This window comes from Peromyscus californicus, unplaced genomic scaffold (genome assembly GCF_007827085.1).
Source record: "Peromyscus californicus insignis strain IS unplaced genomic scaffold, ASM782708v3 Scaffold_17__1_contigs__length_78620276, whole genome shotgun sequence".
Classification (NCBI taxonomy): Eukaryota; Metazoa; Chordata; class Mammalia; order Rodentia; family Cricetidae; genus Peromyscus; species Peromyscus californicus.
Window position 1 is genome coordinate 72,485,410 of NW_026294469.1, and position 12,343 is coordinate 72,497,752.

Genomic DNA, 12,343 nt, shown 5'->3' on the forward strand with positions numbered 1-12,343 from the left:
GAGTCCCTGGGATCCTCCTGGGTCTGCCTCCCCAGAGCTGGCTTATGCAAGCACTGCTACCACATCTGGCCTTTCTGCACAGGTTCCAGAGACGAGCAACTCTGGGCCTCATCTTTGTGCGACAAGCACTTGACCTGCCTATCTCTCCGCCCATAAGAGACATGCATCTTGAAGTGTTTAAACATTCCTTTTTCCGTACACTACCTAAATGCTAGTTTCTCTTACATAAACGGTTGTCTAGTGTTAGTTCACAGACTTTATCCCACCTCAAATACTGACTAAACAACAGCAACCCACATTCAGAGAAACAGCTCAAGCTTTTAAAACCCTGCATGTGAAGAGGGAAAGTGTTTAATCAGTCATTAAACCTAGTGGTCATACCACAGATAAAATGCAAACCACGATTATTTTTGTATAGGCACAACTGTCAGCCTGACCCAACAAGAATGCTGGACTAAAGGAGCAGCCATCTGACTTCCCTACCTCCTTCCACATCCCAAGGGTACAGGTAACCTGTCCCCACCCAACCACTCTCCTCAGGGTTGAAGGACGAGGAGGGAGAAACAGGGAGGATCTCATGGTGCACAGAAACCTGTATTCTGGGACTGACGAATGGTAGATGCTTGCCCCCGTACAGTGAAGGAATGGTGAGCATTTGATTTACCCCTCCGGTTAGTCTATTTGTGTCCAGGTGTATGCTCATGTGTGTGCGTGCGTGCATGTACACGTGCATGCATGTACACGTGTGTGAAGGTCAGAGGACAACCTTGGTCCCATTCTTCCTGCACCATCCACTTGTTTTTGAAGGCAGGGTCTCTCACTGCGCTGGAACTCACCAAGCGGGCTAGGATGGTTGGCCGACGAGCCCAGGATCTACCTTCCCCCTCCTCTGCTGCTCTGGGATCGCAAGTGTGTGCTTATCACACCTGACTTTGTGCACCTGGCTCTGGGGACCCATCTCGGGTGCTACCGTGGCAAACGCTCTACCAGCTGAACTCTCTCTCCAGCCCTCTCTCGCTCTTTCTATCCAAATTGAGTGTCTGTGTCACAGGGCATCCTCTGTGCAGTTCCAGTTATAAACTCACAGCCAACGTCATTTCGACTCATTTTCCAGATCCAGCAGAAGATAAAGTCACCAAAGCTTGTGACCTCTGCAGCCACAGTTGGAGGTGGCTGGAAGGATGTTAGGATGTCTGTTTACTATTACTGCTCTGGTAGCTGCCTACCAACACAGGCCAAACTTCAGCTCTCCATTTTCTAGGGCGATGCTCTAGCTCATCTCCCTGTTAAAAACAAAACAAACAAACAAAAACCTCCTTGGCCTCTTCCTGGGATCAAATCAGAGTTTTTCACCTGGGGCCCATCCTCTGGTACCACAATAAGTACTCAGGAGCTCAAAATCCAACTTCTGTCCATGACAAGCCATGTGACAAGGATAAAAACCTGCCCATTGCTGTTACTGCTCTCCAGGTCTGCAAGTTGGGCTGACAGGGACCTGGTGCAGAGCTGTGAGGAAGGGACAGGCTCACAGGTACAGCACAGAGTAGGACCTGGGACTGTAGAAGCACTCAGTGATGTGCTGGGGTCACCGTCTTGGTGGTGTTTCGATAACCTCCACCCACCAATTGGGGAACTGGAATGATGATAATATGCCAATGAGCTGAGGAATTACAAGGAAAAATAATAAGAAAAGAAATCTGGAATTCTGTACCTGTCCCCCAGGATCATAACTCAAGGTGCACTGAGGACATAAGACTGTCCTCATCGGGCTGTTCCTCAGAAATTCTTACCTCCCACTCCTCACCTTACACTGCTGCTTCAAAGCTCTTGCTATGAGGGTGAAATGTTCACAGATCTGTCGTCCAAAGGTGGTTATGCAAGGAGCCCCCTGTCCACGCCATGGGTCTCAATGCTAGCCCACTCTGTCAACCCCTCCGGCCCAACGTACAAAATCCCCCCAGTAACTGAACGGGTGGGTCTAGCAGCTGAAAACTCCTAAAGGACACAGCTACTTGCCAATGAAAGAAGTTAGAAAATTCAGCGAGCCTCCCTGTGCAGAGGCCTGTGCAAACATGACTGGCCAGGCCCGCCCTGTGCCAGCTCCTCCGCCATTGGCAGAAATGGGATGGCGCCTCACCTCCTGGAGCAAGCCAGGGAGTCATCAAGACATCATGACTGCTTAGGCACCTCTGAACACAGCATGAGTTCTTACCTTTCTTGGGATGTAATTCTATGAAAATTTAAGCAAATGGTAAAAAAACAAAACAAAACAAAGACCAACGACACATGTTACTAAGTGTTTTGAGGGAGGAGAGCAGAGGTCTCAGTTTCCTTGGTTGCTGAAAATGGACCAGGGCAACAACTTCAGGAAGCTAGTAGAGTCATGACATCTCAGGACCAGTGCTGGACCTTTTGGTGGAGCCCTCATGTGCTTGGAAACGACAAAACTAAGACTCCACTCAATGACTGAACAGAAAAACCGCCAGACGTAACAATCTAAAAGCACTTTTTTTAAAGCTCACAAACCAGGTTTTCCTCCTTTGTAGCAAAACTAATTCCGAGATCCGCAGGGCCTGAGTTGCCGTGAGGCCTCGCCTGCTTCCTGGCCACGAAGCCCAGGTGTACACAAGGGGCTGATGACAGCTATTTCTAACAGTTTTCAAGGATTATCTGAAAGAATCACCACAGTTCATCCAGGGACCAAGTGGCCATCACCCAAGGACTGAACTCTGGGAAGCCTTGGCACCCCGTGGAGGTATGAATGTTAATTATCACTTGTAAACATCCAGTGCTGCTCATCGGAATGAAGTGTGTCAGCACACCAATGATGGAATGATGAGTCTGAATAAAATTTTTGTTGGCTGATTGCATAAGCAATACCTCTTGTGGTTGAAATAACATCTCAAAGGGAAAATAATGACGACATGACAATCTGTGTAAATCAAGAACTGCGTGTGGGTTTATTTTACATTTGAGAAAACAGTGGGTTTAACTGTGTGAACCAAAACGTACTGTACAGTGTTAATGATGGGACATCAAAATGTATAATTAATAGTGCATTGCTTGCTCTGTTTTTATTTATTTATTTTTGTCTGATAGTTCCTCTGAGTACATGCATCTGAGAAGATGCAGGTGCCAGTAAAATTTCTCTATTTAAATCAAGCTGCAGGAACTAAATTTTATCCAAAAGTTGTGGTTTTACATTATATACACAGAAATTTAATATAAAATGACAATATAAAAAGTTAAAAGAGAAAGCATACAGCCAGAAGGTACAAAGAAAGTTGAATAGATTAAAATGATATGATATGTAACATACAGGCGTGTGTAAGCTGACGCTGGCAATTCACAAGGAAAGGATCCAACATTTGCCCCATTTTTTTTTTGTTTTTTTTTCTGTGTTTTTTTTTTCATTTACCAATGCATCACGCTATAGAAAGGTCAGCTGATACCAAAGCTTACATTTGTAAATAACTATAAACTGCAGTATTTTACAGGAACAAAAAAAAAGAAGAAATAGCATTTTTTTACACATTTTTTAAATAATAAGCTTGCATACTTTTTTTTGCCAAAAGTGGCATTTTTCAGCATCCAGAGGGTTTGGGCATAGTGGCAACTGGGGTATACGTTGTTTTTGTTTTGAACATATAAAGTTGTGGCTTCCTAACCCCGTGAGTCCCAGACAGCTCTCTGTCTCCGACCGCTGCATGCATGTCTTTTCACAAACCAGTCCTGCATATAAAAGCTCGTTTTTTAATTATTAAATAAGTTGTGTCTGACACAGCTTTTGATCTGAATGAGATGCCTTTAAGCGCCTTTTCCCCCTTTTTTTCTTTCTTTTTAAATTTTTTTTTTTTTAATTTTTGAGTGAAAGGCACAGAGATAAAGTCCTCAAAGGGTTAAACTCGACACTACCAGGTCCTGTGACCTTTATTGTCATGGCAACTTCGTAATTTTAGGATGTCTCTTGATCGCTGCTATTTGTATCTTCCTTTACCGCTAAACAATGTCTCCGAGCGTGCCCCACTATTTCCTACAAAAGATAGCTTAACATCAAGAAGGGATGCTGAAAATAAAGGTCAGACTTTGACTCACGGAAAAAAAGAAAAATAACATGCACAGATCAGACAAAGAGCATATAAATATAACTACAAAATATGTGTAAGAAAAACCAAGTCCAGATAGGCAGTTCAGCAACAAAGGAAAGACTGATTTCAGCGGCTCAGGCCAGGCCTAGTGCAGCACAATCAGGATGGTAGTGCAATGTTCCACGGTCCCTTGCACACCTGGACACTATTGCTTCTCCAGCTCGGTCACATAGATCAGGTGGTCCTCTGGCGACTTGCCGTGTGTCTTGCTAAGGTGCAGTTTTACTGCATGCTTGCTCGCAAAAGTTCGGTTGCAGAGCTTGCATTGGAATGTGGAGCCCAGGTCTTCCTCGGCTGACCCCAGTGGGCCCAGAGTCTTGTTGGCGAGGACTTTGGAGACGCTCTGCTGCTCTTGAATCTGACTGAGTGGCAGCTTGGAGAGGTCCTTCAAGCTGAAGCCCAGGTGCGTCTCCAGGTGGCTGATGTACGTGGAGGCAGTTCTGAACTGAGAGGCACAATCGTTACAGAAGAACACAGGATGCCCTGTGTCGAGGTTCTTAAGGAACTTTGTTCCCCCTGTCCTCCGCAGCTGGTACTTGACATTGGCCAGCCAGTGACTGATGGTGGTCATGGAGAGGCCCGTGAACTTGGAGATGTGCACCCGCTCCTGAGGACCCAGGTCCGACATGATGTACTTGCCTTCCGCTGTCTCCCGAAGGCTGGAGGCAAACTGGGCCTGGAGGATGAGCAGGTGCTGCGGGTTCCAGTTGGACTGACGCCCCTTTCTCTTGTGGACAGGTGACAGCTCGTCTAGGGCCTCCTCAAAGCTGCTGCCGTCCGCGTCCGACTTCTCCGACACCGTGGAGGGTGTGGAGGACTTGGGAGTCAGGCGGCCCGTGAGGTTCTTCACCATGTCTGAAATATCCATGAGGGCACTCTCCCGCAGGGGCGAGGACACAGCATCGGCCACACCTGAGACCAGGGGCTTGTTCTTGGACTTGGTCAGATCGATGGGCTGGTCGCTGTTCTCGTAGTAGTAGCGGTCGATGGCATCGGCCTGCTTGGCAGGGGTCGTGGGGTAGACGGGCTTATCCAGCATGCTGTTGCTGATCTTATAGAGCATCGCCAGCGGGTCCAGAGAGGGGCTCACAGGCTTGGACACCTTCCCTAGGTGGGTGTTCATGATGGACTGCAGAGCACTCAGGGGGTTGATGAAGGAAGGTTCCGGCGAGTGGTCTGTGATGATGCCCAGGTTGCTGCAGCCATTGGTGACCTTGGCTTTAAGAGGCTCTGTACCATTTGGGGTGTGAGCATCCAACGGACCCTCCTTTTTGGCCTTCCCAGTTTCCACGTCTAAGCCCTTCTTCTGCGGCTTGCTCCCAGTCTCCTCTGACTTGGGAAGATCTTTATTCTCCTTTGCCACGGGGGAGGTGGCCTTGACGGGGGAGACCTTCTCCTTCTCCGAGGGCCTCTCCTCCTTCTTCACACTGACCTTGCCTGTGACCTTCTCTACCAACTCCTCCATGGCAGACACGTTGCTCTTATGGGGTGGGGGTGTAAGGCTCCCTGGGGAGTGCAGGAGGGCGTTGTGCTCTGTGGAGGGCAGTGACTTCCCGCTGCTGGCGTAAGACGGCTGGATCTGCACGCTCTGCACGGCTGATTGCAGCGGCTTCACGGTGCCTGGCAGCTGGTAGGCTGCGTGGATGCTGGGGTACCCACCCCACGAGGGCGCACCGTTCTGGGCTTTACTGATGGCGGTAGACACAGTGTTCTCGAGCGACTTTAGGATGTCGACGCCCCCCTTGGGGCTATCGTCCAGGTCTTCCTCGCGCAGGTACTGATAGAGGGTGGTGGGTTCAAACTTCTCGGCGGCGGCGTCTTCCGTCTCCTCCTTGATTTTTCTCTCTGCATCCCCGGCTGCCGGAGGAGGAGCTTTCTCCTTCTCCTTCTCCGGCTCTTTCTTTTCCTCTGAGGCTACAGAGCCTGCAGGGGAGTCCGGCTGTTTCTTGATGCTAGAGGCAGGCAGCCGCGTGTGAGTCGTCGGGGGCAGGGGGATGGACTGGATCTTCTCTTCCACCACAGGGTCCAGCACCAGCTGTTTTCCTTTCTTGGAGGCAGAGGTCGTCACCTTTAGGAAGTGGCCAGTGACCATCATGTGGGCGGTGAGCTGCTGCAAGGTGTCGTGGGAGCTGCCGCACTCCATGCACTTGAGGATCTGGGCTTTGCGGGCCTCAAACTGCCATGTGTAGCTAGCACCGTTCTGGTAGCCATAACGGTTATTGGGCGTGACGTACGGGTTGGCCGTTTTCTGGTCCTTGGATGACTCACTCAGTGCAACCTCAGTGGCCATGCCTGTGGGCTCCGGGGAGCAAGGGGATGCCAGGTCCTGGAGCGCTCGCTTCTTGGTGGACGGGACCAGTTTGGCGATGGCTGGCACAGGCTCCTTCAGAGGCACTTTCTGGTAATGCTTCGTTTTGATCATGTGGACGCTGAGGTCTTGCAAGGACTCGAAGGAGTGTCCACAGTACATGCACTTCAGCACCTTCTGCGCGTCCTCCTTCCCCTCCATCTCCATCAGGGAGCGCTTCCTGGGCTTGGACCAGCGCTTGGTCTTCTCAGAGTCCTTGTCCCGGTTGTCGTCCCGGTAGTGGCCCGTCTCGTTCATGTGCACCGTCAGCTCCACCAGAGTGTCGTAGGCCGCGCTGCAGTCCTTGCACCGGAACTTGCTGGCCCCTGTGAACACGGAGCCGTACAGCTTGTTGTTCTGCCTGTACAGCTGCACGGTGCTGAACAGGCTGGGCTCAGGCAGCAGCCCGTAGGACGAGGTCTGCTGCAGGGTCTTGGCCAGGGCGGCCTGGTGCCAGTCATACCCGGAGCTGCTGCTGCTGCTGTTGTTGTTACTGGTGGTGCTGCTGTGGCTGGTGCTGGTGCTGCAGCTGGTGATGGCCGTGGTGGCTGTGGTACAGGCGGCGGTGCTGGCGGTGCTGGTCGGGGGTGTGGGGGCAGGTGTGGAGCTCTCCTTCTGGCTGCCATCATTGTTGCTGGTGGTCGAACCGGACTTCTTTAAATCCAAAGCGAGGCTAGACCAGCAGGACTCGGAGAATAAGTTTGCATACACAGCTTTGATTTGTGCCAAGCTGTCCTGGGGGTAGGAGACATTATCTGGACACGGTGGCTCCTCCTTCTCGTCTCTGGAGGAGGAGCTTTTGAAATGGGCCAGCTGGTCACTGCTCTCGCTGAAGGGCGATCCGTAGCCGGCATCCTGATTGGTGGCAGTGCTGACTGGGGAATTCTGATAGCTCTGGGCCTCTTTGATCTCTGTCTCCTCATTGCACACGAATTCGCTGTCCTGAATGTCCAAAGGCAGCCCGCCATCCTCCACGTGTTCCTCATCTATTTCGGCCGCCTTCAGTTCTTCCTCAGGAACATAAGCTAGGAGAGAAAAATGAAGCACAGTCAGAAGGAGTAAATCATCTTCAAGGACGCAGCCTCCCCAGCAGTTAGGTGATCTTTAAAATGATGTTTTTCAGCCAGGCTCCCTGCAGACTACAAGGCCACCTCAACATCAACTCCATGTGCCTGCCCATTGGACCACAGCAGGCCAGGAGTAAGGCTATACTGAGACCATCCCCCACAAAGTGCAGGACTTCTCAGCAAAGAAGCCTAAACCTCCACACTGCTCTCTCTAACTTCCTGTCACCCTATTCTCTTTCCCTTCTACCCTCCCTCCCTCCCTTCCTCCCTCCCTCCCTCCCTTCCTCCCTCCCTCCCGCCCTCTACTCCTCCCTTCCTTCCAGACAGGGTCTCAAGTAGCCCAGGCTGGCTTTGAACTCCTGATCCTCTCAATTCCAGCTCCCAGATGCTAGCATTACAGGCATGCAGCACCAAGCCAGCAGCCCCTTCTTAAAGACAGTTCGGTTGAGCGCTGAGGACAAACAGGGAATCCCACCAATGCCCCGGGGACCCCTCCCACATGCTATCCTCATTAGACTTGCGAGCCCCCTGTGATTTCTTTATGGCAAATTTGTTGAAATCAGGAGGGGCCCAGCTCTCTTTTTAGAACAATATATTTCCCAGGCAATATTCGATGGTTTCCATAAATAAAAACACTCCTTCATGGCAAGCAGTAAAAATAATATGGTTTTCACTAAAAACAAACGCTTATCACATCTAGGACAAAACACAGTGCTACCTATGAAAGACTGCCAGAGGGTGACCAAGGCCACTGTCACACACCAAGACCCAAAGCAGCATCATACACACAGCTAAAGGAAGAAATAAGGCAAACATTCATCATATGGACAGATGTGGTCATCCACACCACAGAGCATCATCTAGCGCTAGAAAGGAAAACCCTGACCCCTGGCCCTGCAAAGACATGGGCGGGCCTTGAGGGTAGCTTGTGAAGGAGGACTGACTGCTTACAAAGGACAAACACTGCCTTGTGCCCTCATGCAAGGTCTGTCCAGCAGTCACAACACTGAAGGACAGTGCTGGGTGCAGGGCCAGAGTCGGGGGGAGGTCAATGGGAAAAGGATGTCTCATGGCTACAGTTTCACTTCTGCAAGATGAGGAAAGGTCTAGTTGGAGATGAGGGTGGCAGCCCAGCAGCAAGAATGTTCTGGATGCCACTGAACTATACCTTGAAAAATGGTGACAATGGTCACTTTGATGCTATGAAAACTTTATCTTAATAATTTTTATTAGGAAAGGCAACAGTATAGGGCCCTATGGCTGCCACAGGCCTAAGGCTGCCTGCAGGACTGCAGGCTGAAGGCCACATAAGGTACCTTGATTCTTAACTAAGATCATTTTAAACACTTTGATATGTGACATATCTTGCTACTGACATATTTTACCACCTCCTAAACTTACTTGAGCAATGTGTGCTCTCTCTCTCTCTCTCTCTCTCTCTCTCTCTCTCTCTCTCTCTCTCTCTCCCTCTCCCTCTCCCCTCTCCCCTCTTCCCTCTCCCCTCTCCCCTCTGCCCTTCCTTTCTCTGACAGAAAAACTAGGTGACCTAGTGTTTCATGAAAAAGTAGAGGATTCGAGGTTGAGGTATTCTCCAGCAAGCCCCTATTAAAATGCACTGACGTGACCTGCGAGGGGCGTCTCATTAAACATGATCATTCATTATCACATTATCAGAGCCAGATCCTAAGGGAACGTGGCAAAGAGCACAAGCATTTCCAGACAGGAGTGACAGGAGGGACAAAGAATATCTCTGTGCCCCAAGGGAGAATTGCCAGGGGTGGGTGAAGCTTCCACACCTGCAAATGAAAGGCTTCAGGCTGAGGAGGAGCAGGCACTCACAGGTCAGGAATGGCTGCCCTGTATACACAAACACACGTGACAGTGTGTGCAGTCACACAGTATGTGTGAGCTCATGCATGACAACGCATGTACTTCTCATGTATATATGACCATGTATAATAACAGTACAAGCATAGTCACCCTGTCTGTACGAACACATGCATTACAATTACACGCATGGTCACCCTATGCACGCAACCACACATGAGGGCACATGCATAGTCATCCACATGTGTAAGAAGAAACACAATACGATAGCACTATCATTTCTGTACACACAAGAACACATGAAAGCATGTGCATGATTGCTCCTGCACACACTTGACAGCATATTCACAGTCACTATATTTACTATATTTACAAGGACACATATGATAGCACATACATGATTACACCATACATGTGGGCCCATGTATGACCACTCCACATGTATGAACATGCATGTGTGAGCACATGTGGCAGCACACGCATGATCACCCCACACAGAGAAGCACACACATATGCATGCACAGTGAGAGACCATTGAATCTGCCACATGGAGACCCTGAGGCCCTACAGAATACCTGTGCACACTACCTCTCTACACCTGGCCTCAGCCCACCTCTGGGGACAATCCCAGAGCAGTCAGAACACACAGGTCCTGGTCCATCCACAGCAGCGTGGAGTAGCAGTCCGTTAATGAACCAGGAATTACAATTCTGCTAATGCTGCACCACTAGGGTGAGAAACGATCAACAGTGTGAGGCCCGGGCTTTGTCTGTGAGCATCGACTGCGGGGTAGTGCGTCACGTAATTCTATAGCCCTGCTGGAAAATGGAAGGCCTGCAACATCCTAAGATGACTGCCGGACTCACACACATTTCCATTTTGCTCACAAGAGCTAAATGTTTAAGATACCCAATTCTGGTATACCATGTGGAGAGCCACCCATAAGACCCATTTCCCTCACAGGAAGTGGGGCTGGGCTGTCCTGCTTGGGGAAAAGGTGACGGGCATGGGCAGTGGCTGGCGTCTGGACCACAGGTATCTGGTATTGGCAGCCTCTTCCCACGCCATCCTACAAGTGTGCCTTCCCTTTGGTCCAAGCAGAAGTGTAGTCACAGGGACCATACCCTTTCTACCTTCCTTCCTCCAGGTCTGCATGCTGAGCCTCCCAGACTGGGCTGACATGTAAATCATGAACACTCCCACAAAGCCAGCACAACAGGCCACTGCCTGGGGACATGGAACAGAACCACAAAGAACAGGGCTCCCCACCCTCCACCCGAACCCATCGCCACCACTAGTTCTCTGGAGGGTGGATGCAGGAGAGAAGAACCTGATCCTCAGCGCTTACGTCTCAATAAAGCAGGGTGAGCATGTCAGGGTGAGGGAAGGGGGCAGTGGGAGACTGTGTGGAAGCTGGGCCCTTGACGGCCAGGTTTCTCTCTGTCCCACTTAGCTCGTCCACCTTGCAGACACCCCTATCTGGAAGTGGCTTCTGTTTCTCCTGCCCTGCATATACTCCTGCGAGTGGCAAAGGTCCACAGACCTCAGGCTGGCATCCCTGTGTGCCCTGGCTGGCTCTGGGCCTCCTGAGTCTGTCACACTGCAGTCTCGATGACTGGCCCTGACTTCACCCTCCAAAGCCCGTAAGCCTGTGACCACCAAAGCCTTCCATGACCCCTACACTGATCACCACCAGCCTGGGGCTCCGCTCACCTCACAGAGGTTGCCAGTGAAAGGCAAGCCTGGGCCGCCTTCCATTATTTCCAGAACCCCCATGTCAGGCACAGACAATGGCACCAGGTGTAGGACACACACCGGGGAACAGGGGGAGCCGTGATCAACCCGCGGCCTGTATGGCTTTGGATTAAGGCCTATGAGGCACCAGACAGTTAAAAACAAGAGAATATCAAATACCCAAGGCAAAAAGGAGAGGGATTTTAAAATTTGACGGCTTCTAGTCCAAAAACTTTAGTCTTGGGTGGGTAAGATGGTGTGAAATGAAGCAACAGTTTCACGCACGAAGACCTCCCCACAGCATCACGGCACAGAACATTTATCAAAGCCCAAGTCTCCCAGAGTGAGGGATAGTCAAGAGAACAGAAGTTCACTCCCAGAAGGAAATGCCACTCAAATGTTAAAAAGCAGGTTCTAGGGCACAGCCAGGTGGCACAGCGCTTACCACTCAAGTATGAGGATCCGGATCCGAGTTCAGTCTCCAGACCCCACATGTAAACAGCACATCATAATCCCAGCCCTGGGAAGGAGGAGACAGGTGGGCCCTGGGCTCTCCTGTCAGTCAGTCTCAACTAATTAGCCTAATCAGGTGAGCAGATCCTGAGGCCAACACCTGAGGTTGACCTCCAGCCTTAACAAGCACATGCATAAACATACACCTACATATATGCACATGTGTACACACACACACACACACACACACACACACACACACACACACCCCATGATCTAATGACACGGAGAAAGTCAAAGACAAGGAAAGCAGAACCAAGTTGTGTGTGCAGTCCAAGGGGGACCCTTTTCAGAGCAAGTTAATGGTGACTTCTTCAAGCTAATGGATGCATGGGTTTGCTTGTTTGTTTGCTGGTATTTTAATGTTGACTGGAGTGCCTCCTGGTAAATACTGTATTTTCAAAATCTTCTCCAGAGCTTTCCATTCAATTCACATTAGCTACTGCATGCCATTTCTGAGATCAGCTAGCCACATGTAACGTTCCCTGAGCACCCACTGGGTGTAGCCACCAACAGGTCCAAGGAGCACAGAGAATAACTTTTCCTACTGGGCGGGGACGTGACTACTCTGCCTTTTCTTTAATGCTGACCAATCAATCAAACATCTGTGGTCCCTCCCAGGCTGTCCGGCATGCCCTCATCCACCTCCCCTTCGCTCCTCATTCCATGTCCCCTCTGAGTGGCCCCTTGGAAGGCAGCTGCAGAGT

At 50.4% G+C, this 12,343-nt stretch overlaps 1 protein-coding gene across 2 annotated transcripts in view; it reads right to left on the reverse strand.

Annotated features, from left to right (window-relative positions):
• Positions 1 to 2,937: 2,937 nt before the first annotated feature.
• Tshz1 (teashirt zinc finger homeobox 1) overlaps positions 2,938 to 12,343 on the reverse strand; it is a 73,132-nt gene continuing 63,726 nt past the window's right edge. For both annotated transcript variants that reach the window (XM_052742695.1, XM_052742694.1), the window contains exon 2: positions 2,938 to 7,520. In XM_052742695.1, coding sequence (XP_052598655.1) covers positions 4,294 to 7,520 — 3,227 coding nt within the window. In that variant the 3' untranslated portion in view covers positions 2,938 to 4,293. The remainder of the gene's footprint in view (positions 7,521 to 12,343) is intronic.